At 34.1% G+C, this 27,441-nt stretch overlaps 1 protein-coding gene across 11 annotated transcripts in view; it reads right to left on the bottom strand.

Moving 5' to 3' along the window:
• Window positions 1-27,441, bottom strand: part of MYCBP2 (MYC binding protein 2) — a 205,525-nt gene that overhangs the window by 14,251 nt on the left and 163,833 nt on the right. For 9 of the 11 annotated variants that reach the window (XM_037528896.2, XM_054701446.1, XM_054701450.1 and 6 more), the window contains 18 exons: window positions 22,968-24,611; window positions 22,244-22,413; window positions 20,987-21,231; window positions 18,925-19,092; window positions 18,279-18,436; window positions 16,908-17,107; window positions 16,166-16,315; window positions 14,497-14,657; window positions 13,311-13,467; window positions 12,927-13,151; window positions 11,654-11,719; window positions 10,324-10,563; window positions 9,931-10,029; window positions 5,274-5,354; window positions 3,971-4,237; window positions 2,909-3,192; window positions 1,771-1,867; window positions 133-252 (listed from right to left, as the gene is read on the bottom strand). In XM_037528896.2, coding sequence (XP_037384793.1) covers window positions 133-252; window positions 1,771-1,867; window positions 2,909-3,192; window positions 3,971-4,237; window positions 5,274-5,354; window positions 9,931-10,029; window positions 10,324-10,563; window positions 11,654-11,719; window positions 12,927-13,151; window positions 13,311-13,467; window positions 14,497-14,657; window positions 16,166-16,315; window positions 16,908-17,107; window positions 18,279-18,436; window positions 18,925-19,092; window positions 20,987-21,231; window positions 22,244-22,413; window positions 22,968-24,611 — 4,532 coding nt within the window. The remainder of the gene's footprint in view (window positions 1-132; window positions 253-1,770; window positions 1,868-2,908; window positions 3,193-3,970; window positions 4,238-5,273; window positions 5,355-9,930; window positions 10,030-10,323; window positions 10,564-11,653; window positions 11,720-12,926; window positions 13,152-13,310; window positions 13,468-14,496; window positions 14,658-16,165; window positions 16,316-16,907; window positions 17,108-18,278; window positions 18,437-18,924; window positions 19,093-20,986; window positions 21,232-22,243; window positions 22,414-22,967; window positions 24,612-27,441) is intronic. The other 2 variants (XM_054701447.1, XM_037528894.2) reach the window with 1 other exon arrangement.

Here is a 27,441-nt window from a genome sequence, read left to right as displayed (position 1 = left end):
TTTGGTTAAAAAAAAAGTGGAATAAGCTGATTTATTTATCGTAGCTTGTTCAAACCCACAAGTGACAAAGAATGTATTGCAACAATACAGACCAAATGTTAAAAACAAAACAAAACAAACAAAAAACCCTACCCTAGTTGTTGCAATACATCTCACTGGAGATCTAAATTCTTCCTCCATCTTGGTCAAGGCAATGATGGTTTCTGCAATGGCATTTTTTGTCACTCGGGACCATGCTTCTGACAGATGACCCTATTGAACAGGACAGAATAACTTAATAAGAAAAAAGAAACATATAATCAGAGTAGTAAATTCTGTCCTCTAAATAACACCTCATGAAAATAAAAAGATCTGTATATAACAAGACCATGAATTAAAGAACAAGGGACATAGACTTTTAAAATAAAAGTCCTTCACAATCCTGTCAAAAATTCAACCTCTAATCACTATTTTGATGATTCAAAAGAAAAGAAGAAAAATTTATGTTCTAAATACCTTTTCGTAGAATTCAAGGGCAATGTCTCTTATATAAAGAAAAAACATAACAAGTGTACTGAAGGGTCTATGCTTGAGAAATTTTGATTAAGAAACCTTTTATTTTACATAAAATTTATACAGGTAAGCAAACTGCTTTAGATAACTATTACTGGAACACAAGAGCATAAAATATCATTTTTTGCTAATTTGATTTTTAATAAACATTAACAACTGACCACTATACAAGTTAAATATTCCCTAACATTAATCTTCAATGATTTTACCTAGTCAAAACCCTGAAAAGGGCCTGAGAATGGAGAAAATTCTTCCATTTTTTGCAACTGAGTAAATGCCCATGCTGTTGGGGAAAGAGAACTTTCCATCTTCCAGAAAAATTCATGTTATCATTACTTGAAGGGGGTTGTTTAAATTCCTCCTTCAAAACGTTTTTTATCTACTCTACCATTCATTCCTGGAAGTGTAATAGAACAAGAGCAAACTAATGATATGGAGCAACCACTAAGAGCCAGACACTCTGAGGAGTAATCCCCTTTCCTCCACATTCAAAGATCTCTCCCCCAAGCCAACAAACACCTAAAGACACAGGTATAAGATACATTAATAATGAAGAGTAAAGGTGTTATAAAGCATGAGAACTGAAGAGAATGAGAAACTTCCACTTTGGGGTACCCTTTTTTTTCCCTTTAGGCTTTTGGACTTGGGCTGCTTTTTAGGATACAGAAATGTTTTATTTTGAAGTTTTAAAGTCTGAGAAGACTCATATATAACAATTCTTTTTTTTTTTTAAAGATTTATGCATACAAGACCTGGGGTACAGGCCAGAGATGCAGGGGGTGAGAGGATTCACCAGAGACAGAGTGGGGAACAGAACAGGCAGACTGACTGAAATACACTGCTGAGAGGAGCAGCAGGCGAGACAGGAGAGGTCTGCCATGCCATGTGGGTTGCTCCCTGGCCAGCTGGGGATTGAACTCGTGTTGCAGAGGCTGTGGATTGCTTCATAGTGTGGTGCTTAACCCCTTGCGCCACCAGGGAGGCCCTCATATAACAATTCTTAAATAAATTAACTGGGAAGCTTGAAATGAACAGCACAAAGAAAAATTTATATATCTAATTGAAAAGACAGAGTAACAGTTACTAAAGGCTACTACTAAACAGAACCTTTAAGAAAAGCAAAATAGCATTAGTGTACTTCTATTAATTTGGTTGAATAAGCTGCTTGTTTGTTCATCAGATTTCATCAATGTAACTGTTAGTAGGATGGTAACTTACTGCTGCCATATCCTTTATAAGTTTAATGATAATCTCTGAAATCTGGGTAGGAGTTGAGCCCTTCATCCACCAATGGCTTTCACCTCGTCGAATATAACTACAAAGAAAAAAATCAGCATTTGCAAACCAATTAGTAATAGATATAAATGAACAATATGAGAACTGTTATTTCAGTATGTAGCATTTCAGTTTTGAAATGGGTCAATCAATTAATGTGTTTTAAAAAGTAAATTAATCAAGATACTGTCCGTAATCTATCTCTTCAACCCAAAGAGAGTAGTTAGTCTGATAATTATTCTCTTTCAAATATTTTTCTGCTTATATTGTTTGTATCTTCTACAACAGTGCTATTAAAAGCATATCCATGGACCAAAACTATTTGCTACTAGTCCACATAAAGATAATAAAGAGGCTTCATCAGAATATGTCAAACTATATCACTGGGCATTCTACTATTTAGCTCTGCTGACCTTTTTTCCCTAAGAAGACTATCTATAGATGTAGGAATACATCCACTGATGTATATTCCAGTGTTTGTCCTAATAAAGTTTAAAGAGAAATATATGTGTAACTTTGAATGCTCTCAACTTTATTTCTATATGTGATATGGGGGGTGTGTGTCTATAACTCCCTACCCTGCCCCTACATGGGAAGAATTACAATGTTAAACATTCAGCACACTTTCCTTTTTTCCAATAATTGAAAATGACAGCATTCTATTTTGAAGATGGGTCAGTCATTTATGATTTTTATTTTATTTATTTATTTTTTTATAGAGGCATGTTTTTATTTTATTTATTTATTTGTTTGTTTGTTTGTTTATACATGCACTGGGTACAGTCAGAAGTGCGGGAGGGTGAGAGAATTCACCAGAGCCAGAGCGGGGAGCAGAGCAGGCAGAAGGACCGAAGTACACTGCTGAGGGGAGCAGCGGGCGGCAGGAGAGGTCTGCGCACCATGTGGGACCCTCCTCCGGTGGCCGGGGAGCAGCCGGGGATAGAACTGGTGCCGCAGAGGCCGCGGGCAGCTTCGCAACCCAGCGCTCAACCGCTGCGCCACCGGGGAGGCCCTATGACTTTTATTTTGTGAGTAAGTAGATAAGGCAACTTTCAGTACTAAAACAGATGCAGTGACCAACCTGGAATTGAAAATCATCGGAAGGGTAACTGTTGTAACTCCTTTGCCCACAGTGGTACCAGCTGTTCCTGTGATGGTAGTTCCTTTGGCTTTTAGCTGTACTGTGAGTGCTTTGGCAATGCATCCTAGAAACATGTCCAAGATACCTAGCTTGTTCCAATCACCTTTCTCTGTTGAGTGAATGATATCACTGATATCTGCTGGTGGGAGGGATTTCACTCCTATGATGCTAGCCAGACGATTAGGGGTCACTTCAGGTAAAACTCGTCTTAGTAAGGAAGTCACCTGGTAAAAATAAAAGAATTCCATTTAAAGGTTAGTGTATTCATTTTCATTTTTAAAAATGAGCTTAACAGTCATTCTATAACTTTATAAGCTTTGAGAGGGAAAGAAATATGATTTAAACACTCTTAATTAAACATTTATCATTTTTTACCATTTCAGGACAGCAGCAAAAAACCCACCTCTTTTATTTGGTCAGAATTAAAGAAAAATTAATTAAATCACATGGCAATAAAACAATCAGTAGCCACAATACCCATTATCCAATTACACATTAGTAAGTTGGAACATAATTTTCCTCTTCCAAAGTCTTATTACAATGAGTGAAAAAAAAAAATTGTTAAAATAAAATCCCCTCAAAACAAAATATAATGAAACAAATAAACAAATATGATACTTAAGGCCCAAAAGAGATTCTCTTTGCTAGTATATATATATATATATATACACTTATTTTTAAAGATTTATTTATTTGTTTATACAAGTACTGGGTACAGTCAGAAGCGCGGGAGGGTGAGAGAATTCACCGGAGCCAGAGCGGGGAACAGAACAGGCAGACTGACAAAGTACACTGCTGAGGGAAGCAGCGGGCAGCAGGAGAGGTCTGCGTGCCATGTGGGACCCTCGCCCGGAGGCCAGGGATTGAAGCTGCGGGCGAGGCTGCGGGCAGCTTTGTAACACAGTGCTCAACCTCTGTGTCACAGGGGAGGCCCTAGCTAGTATAATTTTTAACAATGTTTCAAGTACAAAATAAGGCAAAAGTAAGCTTATGTCCAGTTACCTGTCTCTGGACTCTAGGAGATGCTGTATGAAGCAGCGAAAAGAGATCCTGCAGTAGAGTGAGCTGCTGAGCCAGATATTGCCGGCCCACATTAGAGCCACTCAAAGCTAAAACCATAGAGAGCAGCTCAAAACAGTAAGCATCAGAGGAAGCATCTTCATCATTGGGCTGAGAATTGGCATTTTCTTTACTTGATATGGCATGCTCCCATTCTTCACGAACTCTGGTGGCTTCCATGCGAATAGCCTGGACAATGTGAGCACACACCTATTTAAAGGCAACATAAAGAACATGGAAAAGAATATTTGTAAGTCTGATTTATAAGGCACAGTAAAAATAGAGACAAATATATTACTGTATTATTAGTTGCTATTCAATTTATTATTCTTGCTCCCATTTAATTCTCTGTCATAATATTCTCTTAATTCATCTTAAAAACAATTACAGAAAAAGAGGAAACCATGAATAAAAATCTAAATATTTGGATTAACTACTGTGTACAGAAACTATATACAACTTATCAATACTGAGGTCTGTGCTTTAAGACATCAAACAAAAACAAATCACCTTGTGTTATCACTTCTAAGGCATGTCCCCTTGATTTTAATTTTTCCATTGACAATGTGCTTTATAATTAAGAGATACTCATAATTTAATTGGCAGTGTAATTTTTTTTTAGTAATCTATAAAGTAACAGCATATTTACTGGTGGTACCTAAGATTAAATGAAATGCTACTATAAAGACAAAGGACAAATACATTTATGCTATTTATTAAAAAGATTTCATGGTATTTAAGGTTAAAATAATGAGTTAATTTAAAACCAGAATTTTATTTTTATGTTATTGAAACGCTTAGATAACATAATCCAATTATCTGAACAATCTAGCACCATTCTCCATTTCCTTATAATTTAAAAATGTTAACTTTTGTTTAGTTAATACTGCAGTTGCTTGGCAAAATAATAAAAAAATAATCAACTAACAAAAACACAGTGGGAAAAGGAACACACGAAATGCAAATGAAATCTTATATATCTTGGTATATGACATCAAAATGAAGTAATCTAGTTGAAAATGGGAAATAATAAAGAGATGCAAACCAAGAAAGCTAACATTCATAAGAAAATCTTAAAGTGATGCAGGTATGACAATATATTCCTGTCTCTCTAGAAAAAGGTAGACACATTCTGTAGGACCTATAAAAAATTAGCATAAAAATGCCTTCATAAATTTTGGAAAGCACACTATGCCCTAAAGACAAACAAAAACTGATTAAGTCAATGAAACAACTTTTAACTAACCTGTTTTTGTAAGTTAGTCAGTTTACTCCTGCTGAATATGATTCCAACCATATGTTCTTTCAGGTCAGCATCTGATGTTGCCTTTACATAGAAAAAGGGGGAAAAAAAGAGCAATCTTTGCATAAAATTTGTATATTTGACATTTTAAGGTATCTTGAGACATAATTATGCAGGTATTTTCATTAAAAAATTTATTTTAAATTGAGGTCTATAGCAAAAGACTAAGGGTAAAGTTTGAAGAAATAACACCGGATAAGGTGACTATAAAAAGTTTCCAAATTCATGAAATTCAAGAAATACTATCTCTTCATGGATTTCTTTAATCTCATGATTTTGGATTATTTTGATTAAATCTATTTCTATATTGTGAAGATTATTAGTTCACATTTTACATTTAGTTGTTAAAAGAGTCATATAGGAAAATGACATTTGGTTAAAAGGAAAGCTCAGGATAATGATGGTTTTAAATTAATCAGCAATAATCAAATAATATGTTGTAAGAAAAAAATGAAGGCTGCAGTTTTATAGTGCTTTATTGATAAGTGCATGATACCTTTCTAAATGCTAGGCAGATGTACAAATATGCGTTTTTTTCTCTCTCATATTTAACTTTCATAACAACCCTGCATGGTAAGATACGATGTTTTGCCTTTTTAATAGGGAAGGAAACTGAGGCAAAACTACTCTTGTTTAAAAATAAAGAAATGACTCTTGATTTCACTTTTCTTAGGATAAAGTCATAAAAGAATGTCACTTCCATCCCAATAATAAGAAAAAGCTGATAATCTGTGAAACTATCGCTTTTTTTTTAAAACTACTTTTTTTTTTTTTTTTAAATAGAGGCATGTTTTATTTATTTATTTATTTGTTTGTTTGTTTATACATGCACTGGGTACAGTCAGAAGCGCGGGAGGGTGAGAGAATTCACCAGAGCCAGAGCAGGGAGCAGAGCAGGCAGAAAGACCAAAGTACACTGCTGAGGGGAGCAGCGGGCGGCAGGAGAGGTCTGCACGCCATGTGGGACCCTCCTTCGGTGGCCGGGGAGCAGCCGGGGATCGAACCGGTGCCACAGAGGCCGCGGGCAGCTTTGCAACCCAGCGCTCAACCGCTGCGCCACTGGGGAGGCCCGAAACTATCGCTTTTTTGATGACCATCAGAGAGATGACACTGGCAACCAGGTGAGTTGAAATCCAAATAAGTAAATCCATAGAGTTGGACATTTCCAAACTTCTCTTTCTCTATTTGACACAACAAGTAAATGATAAACAAAATTTGGCAAAGTTCTTGAAGACTCAAAGAACATTACGAATCAGCTTGACCTATTAATAGTTGATATTTACAAAACTCCTCAAAGAGCAACAGCAAAGTTCACATTCTTGTAAAGTGCACATGAACTAAAATAGATTACATTTATTAGCTGGAATTCAAACCTAAATTTTAAAAGAACTGAAATTATATAAAGTATATTCTTTAATTACAATGGAATTAAACTATCCTGGAGTCAAAGAAGAAATCAAAATGGGAACCAGAAAATGTTTTGAGCTGAATATGAAAAAGAAACTGCAAAAAAAAATGTCACTCACTAATGTAAATTACAATCTTTGAGGAAAATTATAGCACTACTTATGAAGAAAGATCTTAAGTCTATGATTTATGCTTGGACCTTATCTATGATTTATGCTTGGACCTTAAGAAACTAGAATGAGGGCCTCCCTGGTGGCACAAGGAGTTAAGACGCAACCTATGAAGCTATCCACAGCTACTGCAGTATGAGTTCGATCCCTGGCTAGGGAGCTACCCACATGGCACAGCAGACCTCTCCTGGCTCGCCCGCTGCTTCCCTCAGCAGTGTATTTCAGTCTATCTGCCTGCTCTGTCCCCCACTCTGCCTCTGGTGAATCTGCTCACCCCCTGCACCTCTGGCCTGTACCCCAGTTCTTGTATGCATAAATAAATCAATCTTTAAAAAAAAAAAGAAACTAGAATGAGAGCAAATCAAATCCAAAGCCATCAGGTGGAGAAAAATAATAGAAGATGACACGTCACTACAGGCTGATGATTTTCAATAGTTACAGATGTTCCCTCATTGGAATAGGGGTTTCAGAAATACACTTAGATATGTGTAAAGATTTTATGTAAAAAAACTGACAGTGGACTAATTTGACACCTACATGCAAATATCTGAACTTCAACCCATATACCTCATATTGTATAGAAAATTAAAATGAAGCTAAACTATAAATTTTGTAGAAGGAAACAAAAAAAAATCTTTGTGATATCAGATAAGATTAAAAAATTATTAGTTTTTCATTAAAAAGAGATAAATTGGACTTTACTGACACTAAAGTTCTCTGAAAGACAAGCCACATATTAGGAGGAAATATTTGAAAACATATTTGGTAAAGGACTTACAGTTTGAATTATGTGAGATTTTAAAATCTAAAAGCAATAAAAAATATGGGTAGAAGATCTGAATAGACACTTCACTAAGTTCGGAGATGGCAAATAAACACATGAAAATTTGCTCAGTGCTATTAATTACCATATTAAAATAGAAAACCCCATATTAAAACCATAGTGAAATATTACTACTATACACTTTCTAGAATTACCAAGAACTTTTTAAGATGCGGAACAACTGGAAATCTCAAACACTACTGGTAAAAGTTTAAAACTGTTAAATCAACTTTGGAAAGAGTTTGACAGTTTTTTATAAAATTAGGTATACTCTTACCAAACAACTCAGCAAACCTACTCATAGGTATTTACCCAAGAAAAACTAAAACATTTATATAAAGATTGTATGTAAGTGTTCATAGCAGCTTTAATAATAATAGCTAAATAGGGGAAATGACCTAAATATCCATCAGAAAGTAAAAGGATTAACACCATATAATGGAATACTTAGCAACCAAAAGAATGAACTACTGATATATGCTCCTACATGTCTGAATCCCAAAAGTATTACACTAAGCGAAAGAAACTAGATTTAAAAAAAAGACTACAATTCTATGTGGTTCCATTTATATGACATCTGGGGAAAAGGCAACACTATCAGGGAAAATAGCTCAGTGGTTGCCAGCTTCTAGGCATGAGTTGGAAGGATTGAATGCCAAGGGACATGGGGGGAGTTTGGGGAGTGATGTGTTTCAAAATTTTACTGTAGTAATAATAATTTCTCTACTGTACATATAGGTTAAAGTTTATTGAATAATAACACTTAAAGGATGAGATTTTGTTTGCAAATTTCACTTCAAAAACTTCAACTTAAAAATGATTCTCTATTAGGTTGTTTCATGAACATCCACTGGCTAGCACAGTCTCTCCTATTCAGCCTTAATGCCTCAACATATACTCTCCTACAATTAGGCCAGTCTTTTCAATGAACCCTTGCTCCCAACCTCTCTATTAATCTATCTTTTATCAATTCTCTTTCAGGTCTAACTCAAGTCCCACATTCCTCAAGAAGCTTTTTCTGATCACTCCTGAGCACAATAATTTTACAGTATTCCAAAACCCTATGACATGTGCAGATTCTACGCATAGTTAATATGTGGATTTTATAATATATATAGTATCCTTGCTAATTTCTTTTGGGGTGGGTTGTAGGTTTCCCATCTAAGAATAGAATGTAAGCTTTTTGAGGGCTTGGTACCAATTCTTATGCTTTATTTAGCAGAGCCTTGCCATTTGCTAAAATACAGCTGAGTTTAACAATTAGGCATTCATTTAAAATCTGCAAAAGATGTTAAAAGAATGACCAGTTTACGAAATCCTAAGGTCTACAGACCCCAAACAGAAAAAAAAAACATGGATGATTTAGATATTAATGTAATAGAAAGCTACAGGGCTAGTCTAGGTTAGTCTTTGAAGTTATACTTCAAACAGCTGCCATGGTGATTATTTATAACATTTAAAGACACAAGAATATTAAGGATAGTCAAGGTGGACTTCTATTTTTGAAAGTGGATGAAATTTCCCTATTATATAACATGTTTTAGTTTAGACCAAATAAGTAAAGGATTTGTATTTGAGAAGACATTTTAAGAACAGTATAAAGAATAGGTTATTACAATGAAAATTTCCTGAACATACCTATGTTTACATTATGGTGAACACAATGATAAATCAGACATGTACTTGGTTTTTAAGAAGTTATGATTCAGTAGAAGAGATGAAACATGTATGAAAGCAAATGTAAGAGACAAACCAAGAAAAGCTACACAGATTAGTATGAAGTTTGGCAGACATTTCCTCAAGTTTTTGTTTGGGGGAAGACATTAAAGAAGGTTCATGAAGAGGACCGTATTTCTGAGCTGGACTGAAAAGGACAGATAAAATGAAGGAAGGAGAAGATAACTGATGGTGAATGACACCATAAATGACTAAGCAAATTTTACAATTGCTAACATTTGAACACAACAGCCTAAGATACAAAACAAGATTTTTTGTTACTTAAAATAGCTAGCTTATACATAAACAGTGAATTTCTTTTTTAAACTCCATCATCTCTCTAGTTAAAGTAAAACTATTAATTATATGTAAGCTAGTATCACATATCCTTTAAAAAAAAAAAAAAGCAGTACATGGATTATTTCACTGAAATGAAAGGAAACCAAAAAAAGGAAATAAATATTTTTAGAATACAAGTAAATACATTGTATACTTTTTCTTCTCCTTCAGGAGATGATAATAGTGCCTTTTCCTCTTGTTCTGGTGTAGGTTCAGCATCTCCAGAGATGAGCTTTCCAAATACCTGAAGAAGAAGACAGGCATGTGAGAAGGAATTAATGGCAGAAATTAGAGGACTGATTCTAAAGGTTTTATAGAGTTATTGTGCTACTCCTGTTATACATCATCACTCTTCAGAATTAAGAATATAAAATGAAATAAAACTGGTTAGGTTATAAGAAAAAAATAGACCCACCACATACATATGTAGCCAGCAATCTCTACAAGTTTTACAAAGTATTCTGTTACCCTCTTGATATTACTGAACCAATTTTTTTTCAATTAATCCTGAACTAGTATATGTCAGAAGGAAACTCACTTGAGATGTAATAAGTCTGAACACTCGCAGAGTCTCAGCTTCGCAGTTCCGTTGCTGGGCCATACTGGCTGAAATCTGACCGGCAATTTTTGTACTTTCACCATCCTTCCAACCCAATACCTTTACTTGTCTCACTCTCAGAGTATTCTCTGGGCCTTTTAGTTCAATTTTGATGATGTGATTATCGCCTCCTGGAAGTTCACTTGTTACCCAACCAATGTGTCTGGAATCCAGATCAACCTAGTAAAGCAGAAAGGAGAGAAATCTGATACAACTGTATCACTGTCTGAGATTTAGCACTAGTTAATAGCAAGTTCAAAGAACAATTGTACAGATAGTAAAGTTTATTAGGTTACTCATAATGATTATCACATTTAAACCTAGTGAGAACATAACTTTTTTTGAGGATTAAATTTCAGTGCACCATGAAATGGTTTTTGACACTCCTTACTTGACAAAATAAAAATTGTTCTCATGGTATTTTATATCCAAGAAATGATCTGGAATGTCTACAAAATTTATACAGATTTTAAATTGGTATTATTTTAATTGACAATGCCAATTTTCTAAAAACAAAAAATAAGCATAAACATATTTTTTTTAATTGAGGTAACATCGGTTTATGTTGTACATGATTCAGAGTTACAGAATCAGACTTCCTCAGATACAAGCATAAACAAATATTACCTCATTGAAAAGAATTATTTTCCCAAATCCTCATACAATAAATGAAATTTATTACTTTAATCTATAATCTCAACTCATTCTTTCAATATAACTTGAAAAAGAAAAAAATCCACACTGGCCAACTTTTATGGGCTAAATCAGCAGCACAAGAACAGCTCTGACAAAGTTTCACTAATGCAAGTGAGTTTACAAAGAATTTGATGCATGCCCTGATAAAACTTAACTTGTTTATAGCTCATTTGTAAATTGACTTGCAACCTCGACATAGTTGCAGTGTTATAAATGATAGATCTTCAGGCTAGAGAACAACAGCTTATGTTTTAATTTAAGATGGAGGTGAACTGTGCATTAAGGTTTTAATTATGAACTGGACTATGATTTTTTGTAGATGCATGATGAGGAGTGGAAGACTGCAGGTACAGTGCAATTTCTCATTACTGGAGAACATGTAGGGCAGTAACAGGTAAGAACTTAAGCAAATTAATTATAGTCATTCTCATATATGGACCGTTTGTCAATTGGGCATTTTTTAAGTAGAAAATTTCCTATAACACTTTGGAAGCATGTAAATTAGACTTTAGTGAAGACTGAGAAGAAATTTCTCCCTACGTAGCAAAACATTTAATGATGAAATTTTAATTACCTGCTTTATTCTGCACAAATCTTCTACTGCTTTGCCAGTTAAGAATGTCATTGAGGTAACTTTATTCTTAAAAAAAAAAAAAAAATTCAATATGGTTATTATACTATATTTCCACTCCAGAACTTAGAATGGTTTCTTTTGGTCTACCAATATCACATCAACTCTTCTGTCTTTTTTATGGTTTTTCCTAAGATCTCATTATATCTGTCCAATCAACTACAAACTAGTCTTATTCTCATAAACTCCATCATAATTTTCACATTAGCCTTTCTCTGAGGACTCTTTCACACCTTGACATTTTCTTTTTTTATCCAATGGTTAAATCCTCAAATTCCATCTCTATCGTGAAGTCTTTCAGCAACACTAATGGAAAGTAGGTGCAGTGGCTATGAGTGGTATATCTAGTCTTACTGCAGAGTGGACTCTTGGTAGCATCATATGCACCTTATCTGGGATCCAACCCCACCACTCTGGCTTTTCCGGGAGAGGAACTATATGAATGGGATAGGATAGGAGCAGCTTAGCAATAGTTCAAGGTGCGCCGTTAATCCTGTATCTTCTAGCAAGTCACATCCATTCTGAGGGAAAAAATTCCAAGTATCCTTTCCAAGTATCCTTTCCAGGAATAGGGGTTTAATAGTTGGTGCTATTTTCTTCTTAGTTCTTTATGTTCAAATAAATCAGATTCTTTTCCTATTGTTCAGTACCTTTTGTAAAAGAGTACTTTATTCAATTGAAATGTATGGATGAGCAAGCACTAGAAAGAATATAAATTTTGATTATTTAGGTTAATCTAGAACTTCTCCCACTAAACCATGGGTAGGTGAGATTACAAACTGAAAGCTAATTACAATATAGGTCAAAGTGTATTAATTGCCATCAGAGTAATATAAAAAAAGAACCCAGTTAAGGAAAAGGGTTCTTAGAGATTTGAGGAGAAACTGATAGGCAGAGTTTAAGAGTTTAAGGGGAAGACTTCCAGGCCAAGGGAATAACCTGAATAAGGACATGGAGGTAGAAAATGACAGAGAAGAAATTTATTTTGCTTATATAGTCATGGTATACTTGTAAATAGACCTCTATTTATAATTGATATTTTACAACCCTCCCAGTCACATTCACTTATTTTCAGATTTAAGATTTGGGCATATAAAATGGTGTTTGGTTGGTGAAGTTTTGATGAAAATCTTTTTTGCTAAACTCAGAATTATAAGTGAATAATTACTAAATATCTGAAAAGAACTAATGAAGCAAATTAAATTTCTTTTCTTACCCCAAGATCTCGGGAATTGTCCACATGAACAGATACATAGCGGGCATTGATTCCTTTCACACAGTTGATAGTGATATTCTTAGTTTTGTTTTTATCCTCATCTCCTGATTCCCAAAAGGTTTCTGTAGAACCATCTGTCAAACTGCCAATCATGGCAGGTCGGCTTGAAGTTTTTATATCAACAATGCTGGTTAAGTCCTTTAAACACATTACTATGCACAATTCCTACTCAAAAAAAATATGAGTAATCATAATATGCAAACATAAATCTTCTTGATAGTAACAAAGAAATAAAAGAATTACATCATTTATGAGTAACTTTCAGTTTCTCCTTCAATATATTGTATGTTTGAACATTAATAGGAAAATCGTTCAATGACCAACCTGATTCATAGCTTCAAAGCCTGACTGTATACTGATGCTAAAGCTCTCTTCACTATCTCCATCATCTGATTTTGACAAAATATTGTTAATGTGATGAAATACGTTGCTCTGATGGAGGAACTGATGATCAGATTGCTTAAATTTCAGACTCCAGCATCTAAAAAGGCATAAGGAATATATCAAATTGTTTTTTTCAAGGAATTGCTCAGGAATTCCTAGAAAAGTACTCTGTAGTTAATATTTCAAGAAATCTTTATTTTCTAAAGAAAATAATATAGAAATTAATATAATACAGGAAACAAAGGCATTGCTACTGTTTTTTTTTTAAGAAATAGATAATTCCTTTGAATAAGGTCAGTTTTAAGAAAAGGTTACTCATTTTATATATAAAAAAACTTGATACATTAAGATCAAGGCTACGGAAGCAGCAGAAGTAATAAATCAGTTTTGTAGACCTATTACCCCAACTCTAAAAGTCTTTCAAATTTGTTAGTCTTATAATTCCATAGTAATTCATCAGAGTAGAACATATCTTGTACTTCAAAAATCTTGTGCGGAGGAAATAAAATCTTCTTTCTGTTGCTATTATTATTAGGGAGCTGAGCAGTCAGAACTATTCTATCAGCCCATTTCTTATAAGTCAATGGACAATGCACTTGTATTTGGGGTCTAGTATGTGGATCCAGTAACAAGGTTTAACAATACAAAAGCAATGATAAAATTTCAACAGATTTGGGATTAAAAGTAGGAGAGGCTCCTCAAGAGTGTTTTTGTGGGATAGGTTGTGTAGTGAATTAGGCTCCATTTTTCTTAAGATTTTTTTGAATTCAGTACCTTACTTTGATTTTGGTTTTGAGATTTCATTTTTCCTCTCCTATTTGGCGAACACTTAAGATTTTACTCCTGGGAAGCATGGAAACAAGTAATTTGGAATTCAGGAGTGGGAACTGAGGAAGACTGTAATAGACTGATAATTTAAAACACGATTTTCCCACATTTTAGAAGGGCACAATTTGAGATAAGAAGGAAATCTTAAGCTATGTAGTAATGAAGGAGGCATCATTCACATAATGTAGAGATTCTTTGTATTTTACTATTTAAAGAGGTCTTTCAATCATTTTGTGCTTCGAATACTCTATAAAATCTCTTCTCTAAATACCGAGAAAATACTTAGATTTGAAATTACCTTAGGGCCATTTGCTGTAATGAACTACCACTAGGGAGAGACATCATAAGATCGGAGATTGTTTGAAGTAGGCGGTGAAATGTATGTGGTAAAGGATGAGCAGCTTCACCTGCAATCACTATATCTGAGAGTGGATGTTCACATACTCTTGTATCTTTCTCCTAAGACAGAAAGTGAAAGCAAATTGATCAGCTTGTGTGCTACAAAGAATTTTCCCTACAAAAGACTATTAGGTATATTGAAAGGAATTAAGTATACTTTAAAGATAATCATACAACAAAAATGTAAACAGTAAACCTCACCATACCCAAACCCTATATTAACATTAACTAATTATGTTTCTATTATTTTAGGGAAAAAGTGATGAGACTCCTCAGTAATAAAATCGCTAAACAAATGGATACCACATACACTGGAGTACTCAAATCCATCAGCAGAGTGAGTCTTTGTGTGTGTGCAGAAAAGAGCACCTCCTCTTTGTAGAGTCTTACCCCAAACTGGCAACCCAGAGCCAGCTACAGGTGTAATGATCTCACACTGTAACTGCGAAATTTTTTTCTATAATTCCTTGAAGATCTGTCAATCTGTACTTGATGTTTTTAAGGCTATATTAGTAGGCACATATATAGGTTCAGGATTAACCTGTTATTTTGTAAAGAGCTTCTTTTTCCCTATTATTAAGTTTGTCTTTAAATTTATTTTTTCTGATGTTAAAATAGTTGTACCATCTTAATTCTGGCATTTATCCAGTGTATTTTTTCTAATCTTCTACTTCTAATCTCCTTGTATCTTTATGTTTCAGATCTGAAGTTTATTAAGTACATAGCGTTTGTTTTTCTATCTATTCTGACAGTTTCTGTCTTTTAAAACATAGATTTAGTATTCTACTTTTTAATCTGCACTTGTTGGTATTTTGTAGTTTTATATGAATAAATTTTTCAATTTTTTTTCTCTCTTGAGTTGATCACTTTTCTCATTTTTCTGAGTTTGGAAATTATACACTCTATTTCTGCTACTTGCTACTTCTGCTATTTCTTACTCAAGGCATTTTGATTTTTGTAAATTTTAAGAATTTTGACTAAATGCTCTTTGACATCACTGGAAATTACTTTAAAATATCAAGTATATAACTAAATTTAGAGTGCTTGCAATTAAGTTAAATGCTGTTTAGCTTACACTTTACCTTTATAAATATGGAAACTGACACCTATGAGTCATATTGCTACCCAGACTTCCAGCATTTTAACTGAATGATTTTCCATTATACAGACTGCATCCTATAAAATCCAAGTCCTTTCTAGCCAAACAAAGTTTCTGCATTTAATATACTACACAGTATTACTTCTACTCTGTGACATGTTACAGCAATGTTACATTAATAGATTGATTTTCTATGTAATAATGTTGACCTATTTATCTGTTTCATACTGCCATAGTATTTATCTTCCAGTTGATTAAGTCATGCAATGATGATTATAGGAAATCAGAACTGACTGATAACAGCTTTGCTTATTAGAAAATCTTTACCAGTAAGTACAGTAAATACGTTGCTCATGCATTGCCTTTAGGTTATGTAATCTGTGAATGACCTGAAGCAAACTATTGTATTATTTGAGGGGCTTTACTCTTCTAAAAAGTATGGGCAATTAAAAAAGTAATTCTCACTCACTTGTTCTGCATTTTCTTTGTTTGTTTTATTTTCCTCATCCTCTTCTTCCTCTGGTTCCACTGGAGCAGGAGTCAATGATGCCACAAAATGCCACAGGATATCATGGAGAGAAGTTGTTTGGATGACATTACATAAAAGCCAATTGAAAGCCTGAATAAACAATGGTTAAATGAGTCCAAGATAAAAGTACATGAAGAAAAAATTACAGGACTTTTCTTACTCAGAAACATCAGAACCAAGCACATTTCCCCCCTCAATTCTACTTAGGATCAACACAGAATGTTTCTCAAGTTCTACACAGACTACCACTTATATTTAAATACATTCATATTGTTCCCATCAATTTAGTGGCTTTCTGAGACCCATAATAAAGAATTTACTATATATAAGCAATACTCTCATTTTTAGAGAATAGAGAAGCAGATAAACTATTATTAAAATCACAGTTCCACTTCTCTTTGCATGATTATTCTAACTGAAATGACACTATCAATAATACCAAAAGCTTTGGAAAAAAGACAGGATTCAAATAATAAAGCAAGGCAGAAATAAATTTCTTTAGAAGGCTTAAATATGAACTCTAAATCTCTACATTCATAAATTTAAGGGTTTAATTGTGATATCAAAGTAATATTTTTCCACTGGGTAATGTCTTAAAATTTGTAGCCATTTATGTTTGGAAGAAAAGTGACATCATTAAATAGAATCATTATAATCAAAAACTCCATCAAAGTATTCATACCTCCATAGCAAAAACTCGACAAGCAGACTTCCTTAAGGCCTGTTTCATTGCTATTTCAAGACCTTCTAAGTCATGGTGCTGTATAACAAAAGCTAAAACTGGCCACTGGAAATTTCGTTCTCCTTTGGAAAGAGAGCTGTGGGCTGAGATTAGCCGGGAAAGCTCAGGGGATGGATGTCTCAAGAGGGAAGAACCAACTTCTATTACAAAAAAAAAAAAAAAAGTATTAATTCTTATAGGAACTCACATTTAAGATACTAAAAATAACAGTTTAGTTTATTCATCTTAGAACCCCCTTTTTTGCTTGTGACATGTATCAATCATATTGACTTCAGTTTTTACTAAGGTTCAAAAAGATTAAATGCCTTACTTTCCTCAAGTCATACTGCTATCAAGTTGTCAAGGTGGGTTTTGAATCCAGGGCTGAATCTAAGTTTCATGCTTTTTAAATTGATAATATTTTATCCCTTAAAGGAATCTGTATCTTATTCCATCATTTCCTAAAGGGCTGCTTTATAACAAAAGTGTCTCAGCAAGAGCTAAAATATATTTGTTGAATGAACTATAAATCACTGGAGTATGCTCAGTAATACTGTCCTTGAAGATCTTCAGTGACATGATACATAATCACCTCCCTAAAAGTATTAGGTAGATGATTTTTCTAAGTATTCTACCTGATAAATTATCACCATACTAACTTTTCTCATAGGTTTCTTTTTTTCTTTATTCTTTAGGTAGAATCAATCAATCCTAATTTAGGGCTATTGATACCAACTGGTCCAGATTATCTAACTTTTTACTGTTAAGGGAGCAGAACTTAAGTGTGAGGTGAAGGTTGTGTTTATTAACAATAGGGGGCAGCCATTCACAAAGGATACATATATCAAATATCATCACATTGTCCACTTTAGATATCATATAATTTTGTCAATTAGATCTCAAAAAGTAATTTAAAAAAAAGAAGAGCAGCTCATATCCCCAGATTTATTATTCAGAGTAGTAGTAGCTGCAAGAGTTACAAGCTTTTACTGAGGATGGGGAGATAATTGTGAAAGTTTAAGTCACTGGAATTGCTGGTTCACTGAAGTTTAATGAAAGAAATAATGGTTACTATAGTGTCATAGACACCTAACAAGTAAGAATTTAAAGATCAAGTTATTCTTGAATAGTCACTAGATGACCTCTGAATGTCTTTTCCAACTGAGATAGAAATTTTTAGAGAGGTACATTTATATTATGGCTGTGTCAGATAGAAGGACTATGTACTCTAATTTAAAATAATCGATTCTTCTCCCTTTATAAAACAGATTTAAAAACCTGCACATAAAACCATTAGGATCACATAATCTTCCTTTTTATTTTTATACTTACCAGTGTCTCCACTGTTAACTCTTCTTCTAGGAATGGCTTTGACTCGTGCAGGTAGAATAGAGTGTTGTTTATCATATTCAGAGGCAACAACTGAGTATGATCTTTGGAAGACAGTTCTCTTTGCAAGATCAGTATCAGTTATGGGGCTAGTTTCCAAACTAGATGGAACAAAATAACAGAAAAACTTAGAAGAAAAAAAATGAGTAAAATATAACTATATTTTATAATAATGTAGCCAAATGTGGGAATCGACATTTCATGTGGAAAAACACAAATTCAAAGCCAACTTGATCTTCTCTTTTCAAATAATAATTTGATCTTTCCAAATGCAAAAACATTTTGATTAAACTCAGAACTACATCTTTTTGTTGGGGTTTGCCAGTTTGTTTTCTTTGGTTATTTATACCCACAAATGAGTGAAACCATCTGGTAGTTATCTTTCACTTTCTGACTTATGTCACTTAGCACCTCAAGTTCCATTCAGATTGTTACAAGAGACTACATCTGCTTTTTATTAGTGTTCGAATAGTTAATTCAATGTCCTTTTGATATGGAAGGATGTTTAAATGAATTGTAATATTCTGTTTTAGTTCAAAGTCTTCTATGAAACACTGGCTAGCCAACAGAGAGTACAGAACTAAAATACCTTGGTGGCATAGACTTCATATTGCTCTCTGGTTCCTCAAACACATTAGGACTAGCATCAGGAGTTACTGATATATATGGTGCAGGTACAGATGTTGAACGTAGATATCTCATTTCATCCTGGAATAAGTTGTCATCTTGATAGCCCACAAAATTTTCATGATGATGCCTGCATTAAATCAAGTGAATACCTTAAATTATGATAGCATTACAGTTATCTTCCATTTTTTAGTATTCTTTGTAAAAGAAGCATATGTAAACCTCTAATTAAAAGTGAAGTATTAGAATAATCTACTTAAATCTAAGTAGAAGGAAATAAAAGTCTGATAATTTTACACATAGGTATTTCAGGTGCCACCATTTCAAATTCAAAATCGAACTTTTTTTCATTCCTTTTTTGACAACTTTTCCTGTTTTCCAGTGTATTAGCGAATATGTTAAACATATTTTACAATTTGATTCTTTTGTTTTCAAACAGCAACAATTGATAAGTCTACCAAATGTTCTTACTAAAGCTAAAGATTTCTTGCATTTGGCATACTTGATGATTTCAACCTTAGTCTCAAATGTATTTAGTTTCACATTTTCAATTTTGTTCTCCATTTATTTTATTGGACTAGTCAGTACAAAATTAAGAAAACAACAACATATAACTCTGTTATATAAATATGACAGTTGTCAAAATGGAGCTGTTTGTTACTAAGATATGCCAGTAGGCAACTTCTAGAAACTGTCATTTGCTAGTTGATTAAAAAATTTCAACATGTTATATGAAAGTCAGTATAGGCTATGCCCTCCAAGTCCAAGGTACTATTAACAGGCTTCTCTCCATCTTCAGTTGTGTTCTTTACTTAGTTTTCACGTTAGTAGCAGAATAATCTGTGAGCCAGTTCAAGTATTTCTGCTCAAATTTTTCCACTCTTTTCTATGGGATAAAACCCAACCTCAGCATGGGTTACAGAACCCCACATTACTTGGCCTTGGTTAACCACTTCTAGGCCATTTTATATACTTTTACAAGCCCATGATTCCTCAACTATGTAATACTTTTCATCTGGGTCTTCACACACATGATTTACACTACCAAGAACAGTTTTCCTCCTGTTACCCACCTGATTTATTTTTATTTATCACTCAAGACTGTTAAAGTGGCTGACCCCCTAGATATCCTTGGGAATACTCAGATACTCACCATCTTTGATGTTCTAATAGCATCCTATACTAATTCTATTATAGTACTCCTCACACATTTTTTTTTTTTTCATTGTGTTAACACTAATTTACAACACTGTACCTGATTAGGATCACCCCCCTTCAGGTTTGTTACCACAAACACCCATCACCAGGCACCCATACTCCCCCATCATAGTCCAACGTGCTCCCTCCGACTTTCCTTTCCTCCTCCTGTCCTCCCACCCTTTGGTAGCCTCAATTTCATAGTCAGATTTCTAGAATTTGTTATTGGTTTTATCTGACCTGTTGTTTTGCTTTACTGTAAGTCCCACATATATATAATATCTCCTCCTTCTGACTGATTTGCTTAGCAAAATCCCTTCCAGTTCCATCCGATACTCACATAATATTCGCAATATTTTATTTACATGTTTGTCTTCTCATCAGAATGTGAGCACATGGAAACTATGATGACTATTTTCATCTTGGTGTCTTCGAGGTCTAGCACAAAACTGTTATTCAGCTGTTACTCATTTAAATGTTACCAAGATGATTTAAAAATGAAAGAGTCCTATAGTTCCACTTTGGCAGTTCCCTCTATTAATATACTGGAGTCAGCCAATAAAAAGTAAAAGGTAGCTGAAGTCTTACTTTCAAGGATCATATTTTATATTAATAATAATGCAAATTGACAGAGCATTTACATGCTTTTCTGAAATGCCTACCACCATAAAGTATACCAGTCATATACTGCTCAAGATAACTTAGAAAATAAATTTTTGAAGGTCTATTTATTGTACAAAATATGTAATGCAGTGTGGATATTCATAGAATATTAATCAATAACAGCTGTTAATCAAAAGTGATTAAAAACAACAACCAGTTATTACCTAGCTAATGTCTGCAGGTAGAGACAAGGCATTTTAACAGGAAGGTCCTCAGAAATGCCTTCTTTCACACTGGGCAGTTGAGACTGGAATGGCTTTGCAGGATGGTAACACAAAATGCTTGGTTCTGCTGCACTGCTCAAGGAGAGCAGGAAGAGGGCATTTGCTTTAATCACCTGGTGCGCTTCCATAGTGGGCAAGGCACGTGGAGTCTTGACTTGCATTGGCTTCCTCCTAGATTGTTTGACCTGGGAAAGAAAAATCTGTAATGAAATTTTACTACTTTTACACAAAAATTCCTTAACTTACATATTTTGAGTTCAAAACAATAATTATTAAAATCTTGCAGAACTATTTTAAAATAATAAGATTACCAAAAACAACATTCCTTTCATGCACTTCCTGAACAGAATCTATTTCATACTGAATACAAACTATGTTTTTATTCCCCCTGTGAAAGATAAAAATGTAATTAGGAAAAACTAAATGTAATTATTTTTTAAAAAGAATAAATAATCTGTTGTGTGTATATTTATTTAGCAAGAATATTTTGTTAGGTGTGTCATTAGATAAAATCTTGAGTTTCCATGAGTCCTACAATATAACTAGGGATTAAGAAAAGAGAAGTTAGGGGCCTCTATGGTGGCACAGGTGGTTGAGCGCCACACTGTGAAGCTGTCCGCAGCTTCTGCAGCGCAGTTTTGATCTCGGCTGGCCGGCGAGAATCCAACATGGCGCGGCAGACCTCTCTGTCTTGCCCCTACTCCCCTCAGCAGTGTATTTCATCAGTCTGCCTGTTCTGTTCCCTGCTCTGTCTCTGGTGCATCCTCTCACCCTCCCACACATCTGGCCTGTACCCTGGTTCTTATATAAAAATGAATAAATCTTAAAAAAAAAAAAAAGAAAAAAAGAAAAGAGAAGTTAGAGGGTAGAAAAAAAAAGGGAAAAGAAAAAAGGAGAGTTGAGAAAAAGGAAAAGAGGGAAAATTATTTGTGTGTAGAGTAGTACATAATTAATAACAAAGAATGACACAATAAACATTTGTCAATAAGGCATATGTACCACAGGTTAGTTGTCCTCTGTTATCTCAAAGATGTAATTTATTTCTGTAATTAAAAACAGCTGACCAAGTATTATATTATTTGTATAAAAGCTGATCTTTATCATCCATGGAGTTATCAAATATAATCGATCATATAAATATTTTTCATGACGTTTATCCCTATCATTAACATTGTAGCTAGAAAAGAATAAAAATACCTTCTCCCTTGCAGCAGCCTGTTTTTCACGGAGGTATTTTTCTCTGCAGCGATCACACACCAGATACCAAGTGCTTCCTCCTATGCCACCATCACCACAGTTACCAGCCCATCCTCCACAAAAATGTCCAATGCTATTGTAACCTTGCCCACCAGCATACCGGCCACAACCTTGAAACAAGAGCAAGAATAAATTTTTTACACAATGCCCTTAATAGTCTCATCTTTGCCATTTATAATATTCGATTCAACTTCTCAAAGTAAGCAAAATGCAGAAGCAAACACCTGACTTTTTTTCTAAGCTATTAACTTTTTAAAAAATAATCATGCTTGACCCAAAAAATAATTTGCAATTTTTAACAGGAAAACACTAGTATCAAAGGAGATAGTATCAGGATCTGCCCTGTGGACACTGACATACCTTTTTTTTTTATCGTGTGAGACATTTTAAAGCATACTTTCAGTAACACAAAGAACATTTAATACTTCAACAATATTTCAGAATGTCATTCGCTGAAATATACTCAACTGCTTTACCACCATACAACTAGAATTTTTCTTAGCCATTTTTCACAACACTTATATTGACAGTACATTTTAAAATGATATCATCAAATATAAATCTGGGCAGGTTTCCCTATACTTAAACATAATTCATAGAACAAATCAACTCAAAGTTACCTCCTTTTTATTTTAAAGTATTTATATTTAATAATCGCACTTACCTGGGTGAGCCTGTCTCATGTGATATGTCACTGGGTATGGATGTGATTCTCCACACAGCTCACAGATAGTATCTTTCTCTGGTCCTCCCACTGCCAGCTGGGCCATCTCACCAAACAAATTTCCCCTGGGTCGAACTTCCGTCTTTTCTTTTTTCTTTTTTTCTTTCTTGGCCTTTTTATTCTCTTTTTCACATTCTTTCTTTTTAAGAACTGCACAAGAACCAGGACTTGGAAAAATCATATTCTGGGAAGCTGCTTTGATAGTAGCCAAAGATATGTCTTCCCAAAAAGCCACTAAATGTTGTAAAGTTAAGGGAAGAGGAGATTTCGACTTCATTGGGTGATGCATGGACATTTCAAAAGTGGCTTCAGTTTTCCCATCTTCACATTTTTCATGCAGAGGTGGTTCCTTAAGCATAGACAACACCTTATTTTTGTTGATACTACCCATTTTAGATATATCTGGTCCATGAGGAGCAATATTAAACATATTCAGTGCAGATGATATTTCCAGTGAATGTCTATTTTTTAATTTGGTTTCCTTTTCTTCTGTAGGTTGTTGGCTATTTAAACTACTTCTTATAGGAGCATGTTCTTTGGAAAGTTCAGGATTAAATTTCAGGAAAGAAGAACAAGCCATTGCATCGTGTACTATGCCTTCATGCCACAGAAAAGAGGCAAAGACTGCTCTGGCACACTCAGCCACAGAAGGAGACATGGCTTGCTTGGCTGGCTCTAGTGGTTTGGATCCATCTCCTTTGAAAAGAAAGCTAGATTTTTCCTTTTTGGGCCTGGTGTGCCTATTAGCACACTTTCGACTTATTTTGGGGGATGCTCTCATTTCCTGTTCATCTTTCAGTGGTGCTTTTCCTATGCTAAAATGAACTTTATTTGAGCCTTCATCTATACTTTTAAATTCACTGTTTTCATCACAGGTGCTATCTGTTAGACTATTTGTTTTTAAAGTACTTGAAGTGCAGACTTCAACCACTTCACTGTGAAGGTTTTCTTGTACAACATGGGGAGAGGGAGCTCTATTTTCAGATCCAGGGGAATCTTTAGAATCCTTTGGTACTGATTTTGCTTTTGGTGATGTTGATCGTCCCCTTATTGGTTCAGTGAGGGGCATTTTCTTCTTACGGAGGGTATCTGGATCAAGCGTGTAAGAGTCTGATTTGGAACGTTCCCGAGGAGGATCAAGTTTTGTCTTAACAGGAGCAGTGCTCTTTTGAGGTAGATTTTTCTCATGCGGGGAAGAGGAGCGTGGCGAACTAGCACCAGAAGGGCTAGACCTATTGGTTGGGAGAGTCTTTGGCTTAGGAGATGATGACCGAGAACCTGGTCCTGGGGATTCAGCTCTGAAGCTAGAAGACATTCTCCCATCAGATTTTAGTGTCTGCAAGGTGTTATGGTTGGGAGATAATGACCTGCTATGAGAATCAGACCTCAACTTTGCAGCATCAGATTTCAATATGAGAGATTCACTTGCTGATAAACCTTCTGTTCCCCTTGGCTTCTTTTGATCAGCAGTAGTCCGGCTCATACGTCCATCAGCTTTAAGTGACCTGCTGTGTTTGGAGGACAGTTCTGATTTTCCTGATGTAGAGACTGGTCTAGAAGATGTTGAGATAGTTCCTCGGTCACCTGCATGGTCCATTTCATAGCGAAATTTGTTAATAAAATTATAACTTACTGATAATTTAGCCAATAAATACTGCAATAAAAAACATAGCTAAATATTTTCATATTTCTTGTCATAGACAAAAATAAGTATTTGAAGAACAAAGGAAAAGGCAAAAACTTTTCTCACTAAAGTTTAATTATATCATTATATAATCATTTCCATAAAAAACTATTTTCATGGATATAAAACAGATTGAACAAATAGTACCTATTCACCAATATGAATTATCAGCTATATCTAAACCTTTATCCCAGAACAATAATTAGAACTGAAATTCAGTGAAGGACTAGAAAGAAAAAATGTAATTCTTTATTTTGAAATAAGCAATTATTAAAACATGTATTTTTATGTATGAAATAGTCAACCTAATTTCCAATACAGTGATACCTCAAATCCTTGTTAGGGTAAGTGATGCAGGTCCTACTGAATTAGAAAATACTGAATTTATATTTAGATCTTATCATTTTCAAAATACAAATAATTACAGTTAGGCTAATAAAGAGCTGCTTAGGACACACTCCATTTCACTAATTGGATCAGAGAAACTTATAATTAACATATGAATGTCCTAAAGTTATGATTTAGTGATGTGTAATTCAGACAGCCTATTATTAATAAATGGGTTGTATTCCAAGAGTTTATTTAATTCATTAAGTTAGCTGATTAGAACTCGGTTTGGTTCTCTTAGAACAAAGACAAATGGTAGGATCATCAGAAATAGGAGTGCAGGTTCGAATTGTGGAACCTTGAGACAAGGACTCAGGAGACTGCAAAAAAGGGGAAAAAATAACCTCCCTCTTTCTAGATAAATTAGTAGATATTTCTACAAAGGTTCCATTCGCCATGGGCACCCTAGCCCTCATTCAGACTTCCCTTCCTACTTCAAGCTTTCCTTTAAGACCAGTCTTCTTGGATTGTTTCCAATAAGAATACAACCTTCAACATTACCTTTTCTTCATAAAATAGAAATTTTTATTCTTGATAAAAGTAATAGTTGCTAGCAGGAAAGCTATGAGACTTAATATGAAATCTGTAGATCTTGCTAGTAAATTAAATGAAGTTAACTGGTTACAATGTTGTTATTCCCCCCTCCTTTTTTTTTTTTTTTAAAGGGATGTAGATGTAAACAAATATGAATAATGCAGGGGAATGTTTCTTTTGCTTGCTTGCAGTCAGTACACATGTGCGTGCATACCCGTTTGCTGTCATGCTCTCGTTTAGACAGCATCAAGACAGCATCTGCTCTCCTAATGGAACACTCACAGGTCTTATATTTTTGTCTGCTGTTCTTCACTGCTATAATGTAAAGAATGGGTCCGGGAATATTGTCATGCTTAATGAATATTTGTTGAAATGAGTAAATGAATTCTTTTTTTTCTCTTTTGCTATTCCCAAACCTTCAGATTCTCTGAAAATCTACTTTTCTAATTCCAGCTCCCAAACAACAGGCAGAGGGGGAAATAGCCTTTGTTGCGTAAGGGTTAGAGGTTTACAACTGAGTAGTTCTGTAGTCAAATATTGAAGAAAGGCAAATAGTATATCTAGACACACTGGTTAACTAAATATATGTTTTAATTGCAACATGCTGTTGTTTAGAATAATTATTCCTGTTCTTTGGGTGAATAAAAGTAATTACACTGAATATAATGCTTTTCAGCTTCCTGCAATTATTTTCTATCATGAATTTTCATTTATCTTATCTGCTCTTTTTATATAGAATAAAATTGGGCTATATTTGGGGCAAGGGGTAAAAAAATCACAATATTGAAAAAAACTCTAGATATGATGTCTCAGTGAAGCACAGAAAAAAAGGAGTTGCAATCTTGATTATAAGTACTTTCACATTGTATGAAAGTAGTTTAAGAAACAGCTTCCCATCTCATCTTATTATTACAGTTTACAGATCGGTAAAGCAATAAAATATCTAGATTTTATTGACAAGTTTACTGCATTTGGTAAACTTCAACATCAGCCTGAACTTGTCACTAATTTGGAGTGTGGGATGGTGGCTGGACATTGGGTTCTATCAATTATCAGGAATACCCCTTCTTATATGCAAGCAAAAATACTATACAAAGATGGTTAGACAAAGGCATCTGTATTTCTTATTTCTGTACCTTTAGTAGTGGTAAATATTTTCTGAGGTATATGAGTGGGAAGAGTTAAGATTGTATTCCAGATACAAAGCTGAATTATTTCTTCCTGAAATGCATTTATTAATCATTAAGTATTTTTGAAAAATTTACTTTTCCAAAATATACTTCATATACTAAAAAAATGTTAAGTTTGTCAAGTGTGGTGAACCCATGTACTAAATAAATGATGTTTATCTTCTTCATTTGGCTTTCAAGATTGGAGGATACAGAAAATGCTACTCAAAATTGTCATGCTGTGGCTGTTTAAAATGCCAACAAATACAAACTGCTAAAAATCTTTAGACCACATGTAATACTTCCTCATCTATCACTTAATTTAGTTTATATTTATCCTAAGTTTAAGTGATAATGGACAAAACATTTTCTAATCCTGAAGGAATTCTGAAGAAGTAATAATATAGGGCAGGATAGAAATTTAGTACATTCAAACAAATTAGGAAATATGTCAAATGTTAAGCATTCATTCAATAATGACCGGCGTAATTTTTCCACACCAAAATCATTAGGTTATATGATACCATGCACTAATATACCATGATACTATAATACAATATGCCACAATATATAATATATATCACATTACACAATTTTATGTTTTGCATAGATGTGGTTTTATAATAGTATTCATTAAAGT

Source organism: Talpa occidentalis, unplaced genomic scaffold (assembly GCF_014898055.3).
Source record: "Talpa occidentalis isolate TD23 unplaced genomic scaffold, MPIMG_talOcc4v2.1 talOcc4.5, whole genome shotgun sequence".
Lineage (NCBI taxonomy): Eukaryota > Metazoa > Chordata > Mammalia > Eulipotyphla > Talpidae > Talpa > Talpa occidentalis.
This window is presented reverse-complemented; position numbering and strand designations above follow the sequence as displayed.